We start from the raw sequence: 24,017 nt of genomic DNA on the forward strand, positions 1-24,017 counted from the left end.
TGAGGAAAGAACCATGGCAAAAGCCGAGTAGTAGAAGTCTGAGCATTAAAGAATACTAACCCCTTTCTCTAAAGCAGCATGTAGGTGTGGAAAAGGCAACTGTTAAAAGAACTATAGTCAGACTTGGAAATTTTACTAATTTCATTTAAGTAAACTGTGTCTGTCTCCAACTGTGTCATGCTCCTCAAAGCCCAGAAAATGAGGAAAACAAGGAGAGATAATTTACCAAGTACAAGAAGCACAAGACCAATGCCCTAATCATGTTATTTTTAGAATGAATAAAACAAATTTTTAACACAATATTTAAATAAAAACATGGACCCAAGGAAAGAAATATTTAAACCATTGCCATATACTGTTTTAAATTAGTTCATGCTCTCATAATTTTGAGAATTCAGAAAATCAAAGTTTACTACTGTATGTTATCAAGAAAAATGTTAGGATGTTTCAAATTTCCAATGAACTTTCATTTTGGAACTCAGACATCTTACTACAATACATAATATGTAAGCTCCAATTTTGGGAGAAAAAAGGAAATTTCTATGGTCAAAGAATTTATATTCATTAAGCAAAAACAAGCTTTCCTCCTTATAAGAACTAAAGGTCTAAACAAAATTTCAAAGCATGTAGGCAACTGCACATAATAAACCTAAACAGAATTTATTTTGCATTCATATTTATGTAGACATGTTTACAATCAAATCTGAATATAGTTTGTTATACCTTAATTAATTTTCATACCTGTACTGATGAGTATTTGGAAAAATTTTCCATTTGATACCACCTAGGAACTTCACTTAGTCTTTGATCTGAAACAAAGAGAAAAACTAATTTGTAGTTCAGTGGGTAAAGTTCACTATTTAAAAACTAGAAATAAGGTAGTTATTATTTGATATATCCAATGTAAAATTGCTAGTCTCCAGTGTTTCTCAAAATAGAATGAAGCATCAATTTCAACACACCACTTTGGAATTTAAGAATAGGCTCATATATACACCTAAGTCAACTAACTATGGCCAATGGAAGAAAAGAAAAACAGATGCAAAGAACTAATTTTTCTAACTTTGCAAATTTTAATTCTCAGCCTCTCCTAATATCCACATTACTCTTAGAAGATGTCAAATAATAATTTCCTTATTTTAAAAACCTTTGCTTCTAGAAGTTAAAATAGTTGGAAAGATAAGTTGTAGCCATATTCTTTAAAATTGTAAAAATATGCTGAAAATTCCAGGACAAACCTGAGGAGGAGAAACTAAAGGACAAGGAATCTAAATTAAAAAAGAGTAGGCAAGGAACAACAGAAAAGAATGTCCAGAATAAAGCCAAGGACTCTCAATAAGTATAAGGTTATATTTTTATCCATATCAAGAAAAGAAATGTAAAATAGAACACAGCATCCAACAATGTACAAAACTCATTCTTTCAAGATCACATGGAACATTTAAAATTGATTATTTGCTGGCAATAGAGCAAGTCTCAAGAACTTTCAAAGTAGTGAAGCCACAGAGAACACATTAACTGACAATACCATAATTAAACTAGAATCAATCACCAAAAAGAGAAAATCTTCATACATTTTGAAGGTCAACAATTACTTTTCAATAACCTATGAATCTCAAGAGGACATACAAAATGAAATTGAAAGTATTTTGAATTGAATGACAGTGAAACTATAATACTTCAAAATTGGCTTAAAAAGAAATCTGTAATTTAACTGCCTATGCTAGAAAAAAAGGCTGAAGTCAGTAAACTACAAAATCATCCCAAAAAGTTAGAAAAAGAGGAGTAAATTAAGCCCAAAGAGAGTCAAGTGAAGGGAGTAAGATAAGCCTCCTCCTCCAAATAAAAAAAAAAGAAACACAAACAAAAAGACAATCATTTCAAAAGTTACAGAAAAAGAATCTGATGAAATTCAAGATATAGCCATGATAAAGTCTTAGGAATTCAAGAATAGAAGGGAACTTCTTTAATATAATAATGGATTCCTACATAAATGCACAACAAAAGTCATGCAGGTGAAAACGTTGAAAACTTTCCCTTGGAAATTGATAATGACACAAGGATACATTTATTGATACTCTGTTGGAAGGCTAAGTTAATTTTAAGGCAAGTAAAAAAAGTAAAAGGCATATAGACTGAAAAGGAAAAATGTGTTATCTATATGAGTATGTATGTGGTAAATCAAAAAGAAGATTATTGTATACAAGGTCAATATATAAATATTAATCTTATTTCTATATATTGACAACATAAAATTAGAAACAATAAAGGATATAATTTATAATACTATAAAATATCAACATCTAGGAATAAATCTAACAAAAGATGTGAAAGTTACTTGCACAGGAAACTGCAAAACATTCAGGGGAAAAATTGAAGACCTAAGTAAGTGGGGAGAGGTACTCATGGCTTACAGAGGTCAATACTGTAAAGATATCAATTCTCCCCAAATTAATCCACAAATTAAATACAATCCCAATTAATCTTCCAAAAGAGGATAATGAAGAAATTTAAGAGTTGATAGGTAGAAATGCAAGAAGAAATTCTAAGATCATTTTTGCAAAAGAACACAGGGAAGGATCTGCTCTACCAAATATCAAGATTTATAAGTAACAGTCATTTAGATGGTGTTATAGTCATATAACAATAAACAAAATTGACCAGTGGAATCCAGAATCTGGTAATGTACTCATGTATATATGAGCACTTGAATTATGATCAACAATATTTTTCTAAGTGGTTCTATGGCAACTGAATACGCTCATGCAAAAGAAAAGCGTCATCCACAAAAATCAACTCTAGGTGAAATGAAGATCTCTGAATGTTAAAACAATACATTCTAGTTGATAACAAAAAGAATATCTTTATAACTTTAGGGTAGGGAAAATTTTTTTAACCAGAACACAAAAAGCACTAACAAAAAAAGAAAAAAACTGATAAACTGGGCCACATTAAAATTAAGATCTATTGTTCATCAGAAAGAGACCATTAAGGGAGTAAAAATGCAAGCCACAAACATGGAAAAGATACTTTCACACATGTAACTAACAAAGAGCTATATATCTAGGATATATAAAAAAACAATTGATTAAAAGGCAGACAACTTTATAGAACACTGGTAAGAATATGTTCCAAGCAAAAGAACAAGACAAACACCAAAAAAAGTGTTAAATGAAACAGAGCTAAGCAATCTACCTGATAAAGGACAAAGTAATGGTCATAAACATGCTCGCTGAACTGAGGGAAAAAATAGATGATCTCAGAGAGAACGCCAACAAAGACACAGAAAATATAAAGAACCAGTCAGAGCTGAAGAATACACTAAACAAAATAAAAAATACAATAGAGGGAATGAATAGTAGACTAGAGGAGACAGAAGAATTGATGGATGAGCTAGAAGACAGGGTAGTGGAAAGCAACCAATCTGAGGAAGACAGGCAAAAAGAATTTCTAAAAATGAGAACATACTAAGAGAGCTCTACAACTCCAAACAATAGTTGCATTACAGAGTGCCAGAAGGCAAAGAGAGAAAGGAGTAGAAAGTCTATTCAAAAAAAAAATACCTAAAACTGTCTCCATCCTGTGGAAGGAAACAGCTGTTCAGGTCCTGAAAGTGCAGAAAGCCCCTAACAAGATGAACCCAAGGAGGTTCACACCAAGACACATAGTAGTTAAAATGGCAAAGGTTAAAGAAATGGAAGCAACCTGAGTGTCCATCAGTAGATGAATGGATAAAGAAGATGTGGTACATATACACAATGGAATATTATTCAGCCATAAGAAGAAAACAAATTCTATCATTTGCAACAACATGGATGGAGCTAGAGGGTATTATGCTCAGTGAAATAAGCCAGGCGGAGAAAGACAAGTATCAAATGATTTCACTCATATGTGGAGTATAACAACAAGGAAAAACCTGAAGGAACAAAACAGCAGCAGAATCACAGAACCCAAGAATGGACTAGCAGTTACAAAAGGGAAAGGGACTGGGGAGGACAGGTGGGAAGGGAGGGATAAGGGGTGGGGGTAGAAAGGGGGCATTAAGATTAGCATGTATAATGTGGGGGGACATGGGGAGGGATGTGCAACACAGAGAAGACAAATAGTGACTCTACAGCATCTTACTACACTGATGGACAGTGACTGTAGTGGGGTTTGTGGGGGGGACTTGCTGAAGGGTGGAGTCTAGTAAACATAATGTTCCTCATGTAATTGTAGATTAATGATACCAAAATTTAAAAAATGCTAAAGGTTGAAGATAAACAAAGAACTTAAAAGCAGCAAAAGAAAGGCAGTTACATATAAAAAAAAAACCCTTTAGGCTATCAGATTTTTTAACAGAAAACTTACAGACCAGAAGGTAGTGGCATGAATTATACAAAGCATTGAAAGGGAAAAATTTATAAGCAAGAAAACCCAGCAAGATTATCATTCAGAATTAAAAGAGAAATTAAGTTTTTTCCAGATAAATGGACATTAAAAGAATTCACCACCACTAAACTGGCCTTATAGGCTGTGCTAAAGGGATTTCTTTAGATGGAAATGTTTATACATTTAAATGTTTATCATCAGTGAAAACAAACCTACAATAAAGTTAGAAGACCAATCGCTTATAGAGTGAGTATGACATTCAAAAGGCAAAAATAGTAAAAAAAAAATCAATTGTACATAATATTAGACAAAGGATACACAACATAAAAAGATGTAAATTATGACATCATATACATAAAACATGGAAGGGGAACAATCGTTAAAAAGTTGTTCTTTTAGAATGTGTTTGAAATTAAGCAGCCATCAAACTAATACACACTGTTATTTATATGGGAAGCTATGTATGAACCTTATGGTAACCACAAACCAAAAGCCTATGTAACACATACACAAGAAAAAGAGAGAAAGGAATCCAACTAAAGCAAATGATCAAATCATAAAGGGAGAGAGGAGAGAAAGAAAGGGACAGAAAGGAACTACAAAAACAACTGGAAGACAATTAACAAAATGGCAATAAGTACACACCAATCAATAATTACTTTAAATGTAAATGGACTAAATTCTCTAATCAAAAGACATAGAGTGGCTGAATGCATATAGAAACAAGACCCATCTATATGCTGCCTACAGGTGACTACTTTTAGAAGACACTATAGACAAAAAATGACAGTATGGAGGAAGATATTCCATGCAAATAGAAGTGAGAAAAGAGCAGGAGTAGCAATATTTATATAAGACAAAACAGACTTCAAAATAAAGCAACAAGAGACAAAGAAGGCATTACATAATGATAAAGGGATGAGTCCAACAACAGGATATAACAATTGTAAATATCTACCCACCTAACATAGGTGCACCTAAATATATAAAGCAAATACTAACAGAACCAAAAGGAGAAACTGAGAGTAAAGCAGTAATAGTAGGGGATTTTAACACCTTCTTCTCCCACACACACTTACATCAATGGATAGATTATCCAGAAGTAAAATTAATAAGGCAACAGTAGCTATGAGTAACATATTAGAGCAGATGGGTTTAACAGATATATACAGACAGCCCACCCAAAATCAATAAAGTGCACATTCATCTTAATTGCACATGGAATGTTCTCCAGTATAGATCACATATTACCTCACAAAATAAGTCTCAATAATTAAGAAGACTGAAACTGTTTCAAGCATCTTTAAAACCACAACAATATAAAACCATAAATCAGTTACAAGAAAAAAACTGGAAAAAACACAAACATGTGGAGGTTAAACAACATGCTTCTAAATAATCAAGGGATCAATGAGCAGATCAAAGAGGAAATCAAACAATACTTGGAGACAAATGAAAACAAAAACACAATGGTTCAAAATATGTGGGATGGTTCTAAGAGGGAAGTTCATAGCAATATAGGTCCACCTCAACAAACTAAAACAATCTAAGAAAACAAAAATCTAACCTTACAACTAAAGGAACTAGAAAAAGAACAAAATGCAAAGTTAGTAGAAGGAGGGACATAATTAAAGATTAGAGCAGAAATACATGAAAGAGAGACTAAGAAAACAGAAAAAAATCAATGAAACGAAGATCGCGTTCTTTCAGAAGAAAAATAAAATAGACAAACTCTTTGCCAGACTTATCAGGAAAAAGAGGACACAAAATAATAAACAAAAAAACAATATCACAGAAATTCGAAGACTTCTGAGAGAATTCTATGAAAAATTATATGCCAATAAGTTGGACAACCAAAAAGAAATGGACAGGATAAAATCCTAGAAATATACATTCTTCCAAGACTGACCCAGGAAGAAAAAGAAAGTCTGAACAGGCAGATTACTACTACTAAAATTGAATTGGTAATCTAAAAACTTCCAATAAACGAAAGTCTAGAACCAGATGGCTACATGCATGAATTCTACCAGACATTTAAAGAAGAGCTAATACTAATTCTTCTTACAGTATTATAAAAACTAGAAGAGGAAGGAATAGTTCTGAACTCATTCTATGAGGCCATTATTACTCTAATACCAAAATCTGACTAACACACTAAAAAAAGTACAGACCAATATCTGTTATGAACATAGATGCAAAAATCCTCAACAAAATATCAGCAAACTGAATTAAGAAATACACCAAAGGACAATCAAGTGGGATTTATTTCAGAGATGCAAGGATGGTTCAATATCCATAAGTCAATCAGTGTGATACATACACCACACTGATAAAAGGAAGGATAAAATTCATATGATCATCTCAATAGCTGTAGAAAAAGCATTTGACAAAATTCAACATCCATTTCTGATAAAAACTCAACAAAATGGGCAGAGAGGCTACATACCTCAACATAATAAAGGCCACATATGACAAACCCACAGCTCACAGCATACTCAGTGGTGAAAAGCTGAACATTTTTCCCCTAAGATCAGGAACAAGACAAGGATGCCCACTCTCACCACTTTTATTCAACGCTGTTGTGACAGTCCTAGACAGAGCAATCACACAAGAAAAAAGAACTAAAAGGCACCCAAATTGGTAAGGAAAAAGTAAATCTGACACTATTTGCAGATGACATGATAGTATATATAGAAAATGAACATGTAGTACAGTATATATATAGTATAGTATAGCATAGATAGTATATATAGAACAATGAACTAACAGGAGGAGGAATCAAGAGAACCATTCCATTTACAATTACATCAAAAAGAATAAAATATGGAGAAATAAACCTAAGCAGAGAGGTGAAATACTTGCACTCTGAAAACTGTAAAATGTTGATGAAAAAAATAAAGGCGACACAAATAAATGGAAAGCTATCCCATGCTCAAGGATAGGAAGAATTAATATTGTCTAAATGGACATCTTTACAGATTCTGTACAATCTCCCTCAAAATACCAATGGCATTTTTCGATGAACTAGAGCAAATAATCCTAAAATTTATATGGAACCATAAAAGACTCCAAATAGCCAAAGCATTCTTAAGAAAGAACATAGCTGGAGGTATCACTTTCTCTGATTTCAAGCTACACTACAAAGCTACCGTTATTAAAATAGTATGTACTGGCACAAGAATAGATGAATGGATCAATGGAACAGAATAGAGAATCCTGAAATAAACCCATACCTATGTGGTCAAGTAATATATGACAAATAAGGCAAGAGTACACAGTATAAGAGTGCTGGGAAAACTGGACAGATACATGCAAGAGAATGAAACTGAATCACTGTCTTACATCCTACACAAAAATAAATTCAAATGGATGCCCACTCTCACCACTTTCAGTAATCAATAATTCTTTTCTGGATACTTCTCCCCAAGCAAGGGAAATTAAAGCAAAAATAAACAATGAGGACTAACTATATCAAACTAAAAAGCTTCTGCATAGCAAAGAAAACCATCAATAAAACAGGAAGGTAACCTACTATATGGGAGAATATATTTGCAAATGATATATCTATTAAGGGACTAATATCCAAAATAAATAAAGAACTTACACAACTCAACACCAAAATCACAATAATAATAATGGTAATATTAACTCAATTTAAAAACTGGCAGAGAACTGAACATTTTTCCAAAGAGGACATCCAGATGGCCAATAGGCATATGGATAATCAACATCACTAATCATCATGAAAATGCAAATGAAAACCACAATGAGGTATAGCCTCACACGAGTCAGATTGGTTACTAGCCAACAAAAGAAATAACAAGTGTTGGTGAGGATGTGGAGAAATGGGAACCCTCAAATTGGTCCAGCCAGTGTGGAGGTTCCTCAGAAGACTAAAAACAGAAATAACGAAACAACCCCGCAATTCTACTTCAGGGAGTTAACATGAAGAAAACAAAATAATTGATTCAAAAAGACAGGTGCACTCCTATGTTTATTGCCAAATTATTTGCAATAGCCAAGATACGGAAACAACCAAAGTATCCATCAATACATGAATGGATGAAGAAAATGTGTTACATACACACAATAGAATATTGCTCAACAATAAAAAATAATGAAATCTTGTCATCTGCAATAACACAAATGTAACTAGAGGGTACTATGCTAAGTTAAATAAGCCAGGTAGAGAAAGACAAATTCTGTATGATTTCAATTACATGGTATCTAAAAAAAACCAAACAAATGAACAAAAGAGAAATAGATTCATAGACACCAAGAAGAAACTGGTGGTTGCCTAGGGGGAGGGGACTGGCTGGAGTATGTGAAGTGGATGAAAGGCTGGCAGGAATATGTGAAGTGGATGAAAGGCATAATGAGGTACACTTATGGTATGAATTAGTCATGAGGATGAAAATACAGCACAGGAAATATAGCAAATAATGCAATGTCATTGAATGTTGACAACATTTATTGTGAGCATTTAATGTAGAATAAAATTGTTTTTTTAAGTGGTAAGAAGACTTAAATGAGAACTTCACAGAAAGGTTATGGAGGTGGCCAAATATCATTGAGAAGCTGCTCAACCTCATTAGGCATCAGGAAAATACAAATTAAAATTACAATTAAATAAAGAGCTAAGATTTTTAAAAAATGGTGATAATGGGAAATAAAAAAAACTCCCACCTTTAAAACATACACATAACTCTTAGTAGTAATATATCCAACCAAAATGTGCGCACTTGAACACCAAGAGCCATGACAAAAAATGTTAACAGCATTATTGTCAATGGCACCCAAACTGGAAACCACAAATATTCACCAAAAGAAGAGTGGATAAATGGCGATAAATTTAAAAACTCTAATAGTGTACAGTAATGACTATTTTTAATGCAAAAATATGGATAAACCTCAACATGTTGAATGAAGAAGTCAAACAAAGAAGGATACAGTTTATGATTTCATTTATATGAAGTTCAAACACAGGCAAAATTAAACTATAGTGACAAAGTAAAGGTACTGGCTATCTTCAATTATTTTGAGGACACAGTAGAGATTATGATTATAAGAGAGCTTCTCAGGTCCTAGTAATGTTCTATTTCTTGACCTGGGTTGTGGTTACATGAGTTTTGAACTTAGTAGTAATTCACTTAAGCTTTATGTTTGTTTCTATATTGTTGTGAATATGTTAAACAGAAGCAAATATACATATATATGCAATATGTGTTAACTATATATACATATAAATAAAAATATATATATAATGTCCACATGAATAATATATACATTCTACATTGGGAACTTCAGACAATAGTTTCTTCCTTGAAGGTACAAATTATTTAGTGGAGAAATATGACAGATATGTGATTCTGATAGGGGAACAAATAATTATGGAATATTAATAATGTAAATGGTTTTCAACTTTTTATTGTATTTAAAAGAAATTTCCACAACTTTCTGTTGTTACCTGCAGAACTTTTTAGATAGTATTGGACACATAGAACTTTTCCACCAATATAGTATTCTGGTTTCTATCAGTCTCAAAAAAAAGACTGGAGTTATGGCCATGGATAAAATAATTCAAATGCCAGCTACTTTTTTTTTTCCCCTGATAGGGTTTTCAAATAAGAAAAAAAAAGTTTTAGTGATTAAAATAGCTTAGAAGTCAATTGCAGAATAATAATAACAGGAACATATTCAATCTTCAAAGACTGATTTTACTCTGGATAAAATTTTACTGTAACTTAAATCTATTTCCTTCATTCATTCAACAAGTATTTATTACACTGTTTTTTAATTTGCATTTTTTGGATTACTGATGAGATTGACATTTTTTCATATTTTTAGTAATTCTTCAGGTTTTAATTTTTTTTAAATGGCTTTCTCATATTCTTTAACCATTTTTCTGTTAGTGTGAATATATTCTTGTGAAGAATATTTCTAAGTTCTGGATGCTAACCAACTCTCAGTTTCTTTTACTGTAAATATATTCTTCCCTCTGTAGTTGGGCTAGTCATTTATTGATGATATCTTTTGTGATGTCCAAGTTTTAATTTTTAATTTAGTATATTCATCTTTCCTTCCAGTCAAAATATGTATGTTTGTTGAAAGAATCTGCCCATGTGCTGAGATCTGAAAGATACTCTCTTAAGTTTTTTCTTAATGTTTTAAGAGAATTTAGTCCTTTAATCAATGTGGATGATGATATTTCTATATAATGTGAGAAAGATATCTTTACCATTTTTTCTCTCCTATTTGGAGAGCCAATTATTCTAGCACCATTTGCTGAACACTCTATCCTTTCCCATTTATTTCTTATTCCTGTTCTTTTAGATAACAAGTGTGCATGTATGTATGTGTCTTTTTCTTGTTAATTTAATCCACTGATCTATGTATTTATCAATCTGGCAATATTTAATAATTGGAGACTTTTAAGAAATCTTAAGAGCTGGTAAAATGAAATTTCCCACCTTGACAGTCTTTAAAACTCTCTGGGCTATTCTTAGCTCTTGCACATAGATTTCAGAATCATGTTGTCAAAACTAGGTTTGGGATTGCATTTAGTCTACCTATCAATTTGTGGGAGAATTGACATATTACTATAATGAGTGTTCTAATCCATAAATTTGATATGTTTCTCCATTAACTAAGCCTTCTTTTATGTATGCAATAGTTTTCTAATGCTAACTATCCTCCTACTGCTGGGATGAACTCAATATGGAGACAACTGTATGTGCATGTATATATCTACAAACCCACATATATTTTCATTGCTGGATTTTATTTAATATTTCATTTGGAATTTTAATTTCTACATGCCTAAGTGAAATAGAGCTGTAATTTTTCTTTCCTACTAGTGTCTTTTTTGGGTAGTATTTAAGAACACAGACACTGAAACAAGACTGCTTCGGTTCAAATATCAGCTCAGTCACTTAGTTGTGAATTAAACTTGAACTTGTGGTGGCACTTAACCAGAGGGTTGAGATATTATCTATGGTTACTAAACAGTTGGCTAAGAGAACTTCAAAGGCAAGCTAAACAACTGATTCAAGGATGAGGTATTACTGGACATATAATAAAGGAAAAGAGGGGCATAACCATATTAACCTACTGACAAATTCTATACTGTTTCAGAAAATTGAAGAGAATGAAATATTTTCCAAGTAATTATTTGCAGCCCTGTGAATGCCCTAGTTTAATGACTTGAAAGACTTTCCAAGGTCATAGCACAAAGAACAAAAATGTAGGCAGAGATAAGCAGACTCTGTGAGTTAAGGAGTAGGAGCTCAAAGTCAGAGGAGGCCAAGTAACTAGAATTAGCAGGACAAAGTATGGGAGAGAAAGCAGCACACAGAGAACTCTTGTTATATGAAATCTATGGAGGCTCTCTCAGGTAGGCAACACAGTACTGAGTAGCTCGTTATCTATTAAAGAAATTGAATTTGTGGTTTAGAATCTTTAAAGAAAACTTTAGGTCCAATTGACTTTACTGCTAAGTTCTATGAAACTTATAAAGAAGAAATAATACTAATTCTATACTCTTCCAGAAAATTGAAGAGAACAAAATATTTTCCAAGTAATTTTATGAGGCCAGCATTGCCTGATACAAAAACCAGACAAACACATTATAAGAGGGAACAAAGATTTTATGAACACAGAAAGTTAAACGTTTTCAAAAAAAAGTTTTAGAAAATCAAATCGAACAATGTCTAAAAAGGATAACACATGACCAATAAGAATTAGTCCCAAAGGTAAGGCAGGCTTAATATTTGAAAATTAATCAATGTAAATCACCCTATTAACAAACTAAAAATGAAAAAAAAGCTGATATCTCAATAAATGCAGGAAAAGAATTAGAAAAAAAATATCCAGCATCCATTCTGATAAAAATTCTTAGAAAACTAGTAATACAAAGGAGCATCCTCTACCTATTAAGAATTCTAGGAAAGGAAGGAAATTCAAGGTGGTGGTGTGAGAGGTGAGACAGAGATCTCCTCCCAAAACCACATATATTATGAAAATATAGTTAATACAACTAATCCTAAAATAACAACAGGAAAGAAGGCTGAACCAGACTTCATACACTTGGAGAACAGAGCAGACCTAATGAAGCAGGGCACCAGCACAGCTGCAACCCCCAATATCACTCCAGGGGCTGAGGAGCTCCAGAGACTAGAACTTCTGGGCTCTAGAGGGTACAACATACAAATATAAAATGACAAAGAAACCTGGTTCAAACAAAAATCTCACAAACACCAGAAAAAGGAGAAAATGAAACTGAACTCACCAATCTTTCTGAGAGATCAAAATAAAAATCATAAACATGCTCATGGAGGTACAGAAAAATATTCAAGAACTCAGGAATGAATTTAGGATGGAGATTCAATCATTAAGAAATTCCATATCTGCAATGAAACATACAATCGAGGGATTTAAAAGCAGGTTCAATGTAGAAGAAGAGACGGTAAATGGAATAGAAATTAGAGAAAAGAAGCTGAGGCACAGAGAGAAAAAAAGGATCTATAAGAATGAAAGAATACTGAGAACTGTGTGACCAATCAAATGGAACAACATTTGCATTATAGGGGTACCAGAAGAAGAAGAGAGAGAAAAGGGATATAAAGTGTCTTTGAGGAGGTAATTGTTGAAAACTCCCCCAATCTGGGGAAGGAGATAGTCTCTCAGGCCATGGAGGTGTACAGATCTCCCAATACAAGCGAACCAAGGAAGACAAAACCAAGACATATAATAATTAAAATGGCAAAGATCAACGATAAGAACAGACTTCTAAAAGCAGCTAGAGAGAGAAAAAGATCACCTACAAAGGAAAACCCACCAGGCTATCATCAGACTTCTCAGCAGAAACCTTACAGGCCAGAAGGGACTGTCATGATATATTTAATGCAATGAAACAGAAGGGCCTTGAACCAAAAATACTCTACCCAGCAAGGTTATCATTCAAATTTGAAGGAGGAATTAAACAATTTTCAGATAAGCAAAAGCTAAGAGAATTTACTTCCCACAAACCACCTCTACATTGTATTTTGGAGGGACTGTTATAGATGGAAGTATTCCTAATGCTAAATAGCTCTCGTTAGGGGAAATAAAACCATAGTAAAGAAAGTAGAACAATTAATTACTAAGCAGATGCAAAATTAAATCAACTACACCCAAAGTCACTCAAGGGACAGACAAAGAGTACAGAATAAGATACCTAATATTTATGTAAAGAATAGAGGAGGAAGAAAAAGAAAGAAAGAAAAAAAAGAACCTTTAGATTGTGTTTGTAATAGCATGGTAAGTTAAATTAGACTGTTTAGATGGTAAGGGAATTAGGCTTGAACCTTTGGTAAGCACGAATATAAAGCCTGCAATGGCTATAAGTACATACTTATTGATAATTACCCTAAACATAAATGGTCTGAATATACCAATAAAAAGACAGACAGTCACTCAATGGATAAAAAAACAAGACCCATCCTATGCTGCCTAAAAGAGACTCACTTCAAACCCAAAGACATACACAGACTGAAAGTAAAGGGATGAAAAAAGATATTTCATGCAACTAACAGCGAGAAAAAAGCAGGAGTTGCAGTACTTGTATCAGACAAAATAGACTTCAAAACAAAGAAAGTCACAAGAGACAAAGAAGGACATTATATAATGATAATGGGGTCAGTACAACAAGAGGATATAACTATTATAAATATCTATGCACCCAACACAGGAGCACCTGCATATGGGAAACGAATACTAACAGAATTAAAGGGGGAAATAGAGTGCAATGTGTTCATTTTAGGAGACTTCAACACACCACTCACTCCAAAGGACAGATCAACCAGACAGAAAATTAGTAAGGAGACAGAGGCACTGAACAACATATTAGAACAGATGGGCTTAATGGACATCTACAGAACACTTCATCCAAAAGCAACAGGACACAAATTCTTCTCAAGTGCTCATGGAACATTTTCCAGAATAAATCATACACTGGGCCACAAAAAGAGCCTCAGTAAATTTAAAAAGATTGAAATTGTACCAAACAGCTTCTCAGATCACAAAGGAATGAAACTAGAAACAAATTACACAAAGAAAAGGAAAAAGCCCACAAACACATGGAGGCTTAATAACATGCTCCTAAACAATCAACAGATCAATAACCAAATGAAAACAGGGATCAAGCAATATATGGAGACAAATGACAACAATAATTCAACACCGCAAAATCTGTGGGATGCAGCAAAGGCCGTGCTAAGAGGGAAATACATTGCAATGCAGGCCTACCTCAGGAAAGAAGGACAATCCCAAATGAACAGTCTAAACTCACAATTAACGAAACTATAAAAGGAAGAACAAATGAGGCCCAAGTCAGTCGAAGGAGGGACATAATAAAGATTAGAGCAGAAATAAATAAAATTGAGAAGAATAAAACAATAGAAAGAATCAATGAAATCAGGAGCTGGTTCTTTGAGAAAATAAACAAAATCTATAAACCCGTAGGCAGACTTATCAAGAAAAAAAGAGAGTCTACACACCTAAACAGAATCAGAAATGAGAAAGGAAAAATCACTACAGACACCACAGAAATACAAAGAATTGTGAGACAATACTATGAAAAATTATATGCTAACAAATTGGATAACCTAGAAGAAATGGAAAACTTTCTAGAAAAATACAACCTTCCAAGGCTGACCCAGGAAGAAACAGAAAATCTGAATAGACCAATTAACAGCAAGGAAATTGAAGTGGTAATCAAAAAATTACCTAAAAACAAAACCCGTTGACAGATGGTTTCACTGCTGAATTTTATCAGACATTTAGTAAAGGTCTAATATCCATCCTTCTTAAAGTTTTCCAAAAAGTAGAAGATGAGGGAACAATCTCAAACTCTTTCTATGAGGCCAGCAACACTCTAATACCAAAATCAGGCAAAGACATGATGAAAAAAGAAAATTGCAGACCAATATCCCCGATGAACACAGATGCAAAAATACTCATTAAAATATTAGTAAACTGAATCCCAAAATACATGAAGAGTATCTCACACCATGATCAAGTGGTATTCATCTCAGGGATGCAAGGATGGCAAACATTTGAAAATGCATCAACATCATCAACAACATAAACAAAAAGAAGGACAAAAAACACATGATCATCTCCATAGATGCTGAAAAAGCATTCAACAAAATTCAACATCCATTCATGTTTAAAAAAACTCAATAAAATGGGTATACAGGGCAAGTACCTCAACATAATTAAGGCCATATATGACAATCCCACAGCCAACATTACAGTTAACAGAGAGAAGTTGAAAGCTTTTCCTTTAAGATCAGGAACAAGACAAGGATGCCCACTCTCCCCACTTTTTATTCAACATAGTTCTAGAGGTTCTAGCCATGGCAATCAGGCAACACAAAGAAATAAAAGGCATCCACATTGGCAAGGAAGAAGTTAAACTGTCCCTGTTTGCAGATGACATGATATTGTACATAAAAAAAACCCTAAAGAATCCACTCCAAAACTACTAGATCTAATATCTGAATTCAGCAAAGTTGCAGGATACCAAATTAATACACAGAAATCTGTGGCATTCCTATACACTAATGATAAACTAGCAGAAAGAGAAATGAGGAAAACAATTCCATTCATAATTGCATCAAAAAGAATAAAATACCTAGGAATAAACCTAACCAAGGAAGTGAAAGACCTATACTCTGAAAACTACAAGACACTCATGAGAGAAATTAAAGAAGAAACCAGTAAATGGAAATACATCCTGTGCTCACGGATAGGACAGGATAGGAATAATTAATACTGTCAAAATGGACATCCTGCCTAAAGCAATCTACAGATTCAATGCAATCTCTATCAAAATACCAACAGCATTCTTCAATGAACTAGAGCAAATAGTTCTAAAATTCATATAGAACCACAAAAGATCCTGAATAGCCAAAGCAATCCTGAGAAGGAAGAATAAAGCAGGGGGGGGATTATGCTCCCTGACTTCCAGTTCTACTACAAAGCCACAGTAATCAAGACAATTTGGTACTGGCACAAGAACAGACCCATAGACTAAAGGAACAGACTAGAGAGCCCAGATATAAGCCCAACCATATATGGTCAATTAATATATGATAACGGAGCCATGTATATACAATGGGGAAATGATAGCCATTTCAACAACTGGTGTTGGCAAAAATGGACAGCTATATGCAAGAGAATGAAACTGGATTATTGTCCCCCATATACAAAAGTGAACCTGAAATGGATCAAAGACCTGAATGTAAGTCATGAAACCATAAAACTCTTAGAAGAAAACATAGGCAAAAATCTCTTGAATATAATATGAGCAACTTTTTCCTGAATGCATCTCCTTGAGCAAGGAAAACAAAATCAAAAATGAAAAAATGGGACTACATCATGCTAAAAAACTTCTGTTCAGCAAAGACCACCATCAGCAGAACAAAAAGGCATCCTACAGTATGGGAGAATATATTTGTAAATGACATATCTGACAAGGGGTTAACATCCAAAATATATAAAGAATTCATACGCCTTAACACCCCAAAAGCAAATAACCCTATTAAAAAATGGGCAGAGGATATGAACAGACACTTCTTCAAAGAAGAAATTCAGATGGCCAACAGGCACATGAAAAGATGCTCCACATCACTAATTATCAGGGAAATGCAAATTAAAACCACAATGAGATATCACCTCACACCAGTTAGGATGGCCAACATAGAAAAGACTAGGAACAACAAATGCTGGTGAGGATGCAGAGAAAGGGGACTGCTGGTGGGAATGTAAATTAGTTCAACTATTGTGGAAAGCAGTATGGAGGTTCCTCAAAAAACTAAAAATAGAAATACTATTTGACCCAGGAATTCCACTTCTAGGAATTTACCCTAAGAATGCAGGAGCCCAGTCTCAAAAAGACATATGTACCCCTGTGTTTATTGCAGCAGTATTTACAATAGCCAAGAAATGGAAGCAACCTAAGTGTTCATCAGTAGATGAATGGATAAAGAAGATGTGGTACATATACACAATGGAGTATTATTCAGCCTTAAGAAGGTAAGAAATCCTACCATTTGCAACAACATGGATGGAGCTAGAGGGTATTACGCTCAGTGAAATAAGGCAGGAGGAGAAAGACAAGTACCAAATGATTTCACTCATCTGTGGTGCATAAGAACAAACAAAAACTGAAGGAACAAAACTACAGCAGACTCACAGAACCCAAGAATGGACTAACAGTTGCCAAAGGGAAAGGGACTGAGGAGGGTGGATAGGAAGGGAGGGAGAGGAGGAATAAGGGGCATTACGATTAGCACACATAATATGGGGTGGGTGCACAGGGATGGCATTATAGCATAGAGTAGACAAGTAGTGACTCTACAGCATCTTACTTCGTTGATAGACAGTGACTGCAATGGGGTATGTGGTGGGGACTTGATAATGGGGGGAATCTAGTAACCACAATGTTGTTCATGTGATTGTAGATTGATACCAAAAAAAAAAAATACTAGGAAATACCTATAGCTAGTATCTAATTCTGAAAGACAGATACTTTCTCCCTAAAATCAGGAACAAGACATGGATGTCCATTCCAACCACTTACGTTCAACACCATACTGGAAATTCTAGCCAGTACAGTAAGGGAAGAAAATGATATGAAAGGCATTGAAATTGGAAAGGAAGAAGTAAAGTTGTGTTTTCACTTACAGACGAAAAGATTTTCTATGTAGAAAATGATGGGCTTTAAAGGAAACCTACTAAAACTAGTAAGTGAGTTTGGAAAGGTTGCAGGGTACAATAAACAAAAGTAAAAAAACCCACAGTATTTCTATATACTAGCAATGATAAATCAGAAATTGAAGGTAAAAGAAATAGTACCACTTAAAAGTTATCAAAAACAGCTATACATAGAGATAAATCTCACAAGAAATGTGCAAAGCCTATATACTAAAAGGTACAAATACACTGCTGAAAGAAATTAAAAGACATATCTATGTAGACACATATCTTTTCATTGATCAGAGGAGTCTATAGCATTAAAATATGAATTCTACATAAATTGATCAATAGCCAATAAAATGCCTACTAAAATATCAGCAATTTTTTAAGAAATCAATAAGTAGTTTCTAAAATTCATATGAAAGTGCAAAATAAATAGGGCAACCAAAACAACTGTGAAAAAGAACAAATAGTCTAACACTATTTGATTTTAAGACTTATTATAGAGTTGCAATAATAAGACACTGAGATATTGGTGTCCAGATACACAACAGCTCAATGGAACAGAAGAGGCCAGAAATAAATCTACACAAATATGGACAACTAATTTTTAACAAATGTGCAAAAGTAATTCAATGGTGAAAGGACTCTCTTTTCAATTGGGCATCAATATGCAAAAAAATTAACTTTGACCCTTTTTTGCATCTTATACAAAATTTAACCCAAAATGGATCACAGATCTAAATATAAAACCTAAAACTACAACACTTCTAGAAGAAAACATAGAAGAAATCTTTGTGGCTTGTGTAAGGTAAAGATTTCTTAGATATGATGCATATCCATAAATGAACAAATTGATAAATTGAACTTCATCAAAATCGAAACTTTCTGCTCTGTCAAAGAAAATGAAAAGAAAAAATGAGTCCATCCTCACTGCTCATAATCCACAGTACAAGAATGAATTCATTTCTTAGCTTGAGCATCATTACCCAGTTCTTGTCCCACAACTCAAGTGTCCAGCTAATCCCCTTTATAGAGTGGGGGATATTCCCACTACAAACCTGAGAAATAATGCTAATATTGTAATATCATTATAGTGTTGTTAATGATTTTAGATATATACTGTGCACTTAGTATGTGCTAGACACCATGCTAATTGCTTTATTTGCATCATCTAATTTTTACAACCTCATGAGGGTTGTTGCGCTATTATATTCATTTTACAAATGAGAAAACTGAGGCATTAAAAAGCAAGTAACTTTCCAAAGGTCAAAGATCTGGAAAGAGAAAGAGCTAGGAAATGAGCCCATACAGACTGAATCCAGAGGTTGAGTTCTTAACTACTGATCTATAAAGCTTCCAAAACGAAACCTACCACTTCTTTTCCACTTTCCCTGTTCCTCAAGCCAAAGACCTGAGGTGCTGTGTACCTCTTTTTCTCAAATCCGCTTATCTCTAATCTCACTGTACCTACCCGAATTCACTTCTACCAGTTGGATAGCAAGTCACCCAACTGCATTCTGCTATAATGCGTGTTCCTCATAACATAGGAGGCTTTCCATACTAGGCTTTCCAAATCACAATCTGATCATGTCACTCTCAATTGAATTCCTACAGTGGTTTCTATAATCTGTGTAATGGTCCAAATCCTTTAACATAATAGCTGACAAGGCCCTTCACCATCTAGCCCCATGCTTTCTCTCAGCAACCTTGCCTATCTATGTAAACCATATTCAATTCAGGCCAACTTCTTGCAAGTCAAAGCATATTATTAATCTCCTCAAGCTGCAAATAGTTTATTTTGGATGCAAACACAGTTATTTATCTAGCAAATTCATATTAGTGTTTCAATTTTCAGTTCAAATGGCACCTTTCTTGACTATAGTTAATAATAACCCTGTAATAGTAAAGAAAGTATTTGTTTAGCACTACGTTATCAGCTACTATTCTAACTCCTTTACATATTTTAACACTCATTTGATCATTCCAACAACCCTATGGAGAAACTGAGGCAAAAGAGTTACCAGTTGCTGCCACTTCAGTGTATTTATGGAATTCTTCTATTTCCCTCCATAAATTAAACTCGGAGGGTGGGTAGAACTGGCCTTTCATCATTGTAGCAGCTATGCTTGTGTATCTCCTGGCATATAACTGAAACAGAAGCTCAATAAACATCTTTTGAACAAGTGGCTAGAGCTGTACCTCTAGGTTCTAACAACACACCCGGCAACTCTTCCTGGCTATCAGCCCTCTAATTTCTCCAGAGTATGCGAGGAGCAAAACAAATATGTTTAATGTCTAGCAGAGTCCCTGTAAGCTTAAGGAACCTACATGTATTTACAGACGGATTCTTGTTAAGTATATACACATCCTCATATATACCAGGCTTTTCCCACAGCTAACTTTTAAGTTTTTACACATTTCATGCTCCCACCAGGCATTAAAAAAAATTGGTCAACAATGACATTAAGCAGTACATAAAAGAATTCTCAAAAAAGGAATATGGAGCTTACCTTGATCTCTCAGAAAGTCGACTTCTGTGGCCATTTCCATACAATTTTAGTTTGGAGCTTTCACAACCTCTACTTTCCTCAAAAAGACACAGAGCTCGCTGTTCGGGACGACAGAACAGAGGCAACGCTGCGGAGGTTGTCAAGCACTCGAGCTATGTAATCAGCATCCTACTCACGCGGCGTCAACAGCCCTGCCGCGCCTCCTTCTCCCGAGTCCCAGCCGAGGCCCTCGCTCAGGCGACAGGCTTCCGAGGTCAGGTTTGCTGGGGACCCGCCAAGTGAGTTCTGTCCCACGTTCACCCGAATTCCAACCCGGTGGGACGGAGACGCGGGTGGATACAGGCGTCCTGAGGGTCACTCGGGGTCGAGTCGGGCAACGTAAGAGAGCGCAGAGGGTGCCAGCGGGAAACCGGTAACGAAGTCCTTCGCAGAGGCGGGGGCGACTCCAGGAGAGCGGTGAAGCCAGGGGCCAGACGCGGAAGTCCACTTGGCCCGCCCGGCGACTTTGAAACCGGTGCCCTGGATCGCTCCTTGGAGACAGTGACGCCGCCAGCGTCATCACGCAGGCGTTAGTGCTTACGCCATCGCGCTTCCTAGAGCCCTGGCACGCTATTGGCTAGCTGTCAAGCGATGGGTGGGGCTGTGAGAAACTGGATTACAGCGGGCTGAGCAGTCCGCCGGTCGGCGTGCAAGGTAGCGCCCTTATGTCTCTGGGTGGGGGGTCCTAGTGGTTTTGTTGTTATGTTTTTTGTATTTTTTGTTTTGTTTTTTAAAGAAAACTCTCTAAATGTAAACGTAAGTAGGGCATTAAATACTTATTTTAAGTGCCCCCAGTATCTTTGATACGTAGAACTTCTGGACTGGAGAACCTGGGAGCCAAAACAGGTGGACGCAAAGCATGCAGGTTTCTGCGGCTGGGGGTGGAACCCAGACTGGCGTCTTCAGAGTTCACCCCCAAGGCTCACGCTGGGGGGATTTATGAGTATGGACGTGTTAATGTCCAGAAACGACTCGTCCTGCCCCTCGTGGGTCTTTGGAGAAAGGAGACAGCCATTAAAAAGATTATCTCTTTTGCCAATAAGGCATGTATTTAGAAGTACTCCAAAGATCCTGCAAATTCAGCAGTTACTTTTTATTTTTTAATTTTTTAAATCAAGGTATCATTGATATACACTTACGAAGATTTCACATGAAAAACAATGTGGTTATTACTTTCACCCATATTTCGAGTCTCCCTCATACCCCATTGCAGTCACTGTGCATCAGTGTAGTAAGATGCCACAGAGTCACTACTTGTCTTCTCTGTGCTACACTGTCTTCCCCCTGAACAACCCCCCCACACCATGTGTACCAATCATAATACCCCTCAATCCTCTTCTCTCTCCCTCCCCGACTCTTCCCCTTTGGTAACCGCTAGTCCCTTCTTGGAGTCTGTGAGTCTGTTGCAGTTTTTTTGTTCCTTCAGTTTTTCAGCAGTTACTTCTTTACGATCAATTTAGCTTCCTCAAAAAGAAGGAAAGACAGAAGTTACAATTTTTTGAACAAAAAAATTAATCAAAACTTTACATTTGTGGATGGATTGCAGTTCCCATTTTGTCTGGATTTAAACCTTATCTTTTTTAAAACAGTTAACATTTTAGGAAATATCAGTGCTAGGCAATAAAAATGTTAACTTGAAGCTACACACAGCTTTAATACTTTTTAATAGATTATGTGTTCTTATGGTTTGATGTAGTTTCACCCATGGCATGTCATGGATGTAGTTCAATTTAGCTTTCTCTTTAACGGTTTAAATTTTGTTGTCCTGTACTCATAATGTTATATAAAATAAGTAATGTTAGCAGAATGTATTAAATTCTGAAGTCCTTTTATGAGCATCAACAAACTCACTGTTAAGAGAATGAGAGATGGTCCCTTCCTGTAAAGACTGGTGTTACATACGAAGACATATGTAATGACCATTAAAAAGTTTATTTTAGCCTTGAGGGAGTGAAGATTGAGCTTAACCTGTTTTTTAGTGGCCATGAAGTTAGCACAAAGACTTGTTGGAAGGAGAAAATGAGTGTGCAAGTTCCACTCTTCTTTCCAAGTGCATAGCTTTTTCTTCGTGAACTTCTCACCAACTTTTCCAAGGACTTGCTAGTTTCTTCTCCTACAGTGAACCTTGTATATTGTCATGCTGTGGTTTCACTTAGTATTGAACAAGTAGTTGCAAACTTTACGGTTACACTAAAAGCTGATAAGATATATTTATGTTGGTGAAAACAGAGTACCTTCTGGATATGTAAAATCAGTGGTTTTTGCATTGCATAAATTAAATATCTGAAATTGGAATTTTTATCTCTGTACCCAAATTACTTGGTGTATAAAATTCAAATTCAATACGAACTATAGTTTTGGGGCTTGGGTTTTGAAAACCTTTGGGGGTCACTATAAGATTTTACTGGTTCAATGTTTGATTTTCAATATAGAATTTTCAAAATAATTTTCATATTTAAGAAACAAACTGTTAATGTTTGCAATTATATTTAAAGTATCCACTCTAGTATTTCTCAATTTTAAAATTTCCCCTGTGTTCTCTCCCCACTTCTCCCTAAGTAGGTGCTTCCTTAGTGTTTATTTCATGCTTCCTCCTGCAGTCTTTTTCATATACTCTGTCTCCATCATAGTACCTGGAATCCACTAAGGGCTCAAATACCTGATGAAGGAATTAAAGAATTCAGTGAATGTGCATGGAAAGTATTATCATAATCGAGTATGAGGAATGAGAAATGAGAGAGAGAAGTACTTAGCATATGTGTAGCTGTTCTTTAGTCACTATTTCATGTTTTTAAATTAGATATATTTCTGCAATAGAGAAAACCCTTGAAAATTGATAGATTTCACCAATATTAATTTATTCAATAAATTGACATTAAGCACCCAGTACTACGTGAAAAACATCATGAAGAATACAAAGTTGGAAGTTTGAGCCAGAGTTAAAATTGTATCTAACACTCTCTGATATAATCAAATGCCATTAAAAGTGATTTTAAAAAACTCTTAATAATTATGTTTATTTTACCAGCCAAGGAAAGCAGAGTCTGGAAATTGTAGCACTCTTTCTAAGCTTGTGTTTTTTATTGTAGTATTGGTTGAAAGAAACACATATGAAATCTCCCAAATTTTTAAGTGTCTAATACAGTGTTGCTAACTATATGCACATTATTGTAGAGCAGATCTTCAGAATTCTTTCATCTTGAATGACTGAAACTCTGTTCCTAATGAACAACTCATTTTCCTCTCCCATCAAAAGTGGTGTTTTTTATAAAACAAAAATAATCGTTTTAGTTAAACAAACATAAAAGCTGTTTTTCCCCCAAGGTACTTTAAAAAGTATATTATAAGCAGAAT

The 24,017-nt window shown here is 34.8% G+C and overlaps 1 protein-coding gene across 7 annotated transcripts in view; it reads right to left on the reverse strand.

Moving 5' to 3' along the window:
- Positions 1–21,163, reverse strand: part of SCLT1 (sodium channel and clathrin linker 1) — a 200,934-nt gene extending 179,771 nt beyond the window's left edge. For all 7 annotated transcript variants that reach the window (XR_005028388.2, XR_005028387.2, XM_036903384.2 and 4 more), the window contains exons 1-2: positions 20,625–21,163; positions 742–809 (exon numbers count right to left, since the gene is read on the reverse strand). Coding sequence is in view for 5 of the 7 variants with exons in the window: in XM_036903384.2 (XP_036759279.1) it covers positions 742–809; positions 20,625–20,664 (108 nt within the window). In the remaining 2 variants the exon portion in view is untranslated. The remainder of the gene's footprint in view (positions 1–741; positions 810–20,624) is intronic.
- Positions 21,164–24,017: the final 2,854 nt, after the last annotated feature.

The sequence above is a fragment of the Manis pentadactyla genome, chromosome 5 (genome assembly GCF_030020395.1).
Source record: "Manis pentadactyla isolate mManPen7 chromosome 5, mManPen7.hap1, whole genome shotgun sequence".
Taxonomy (NCBI): Eukaryota; Metazoa; Chordata; class Mammalia; order Pholidota; family Manidae; genus Manis; species Manis pentadactyla.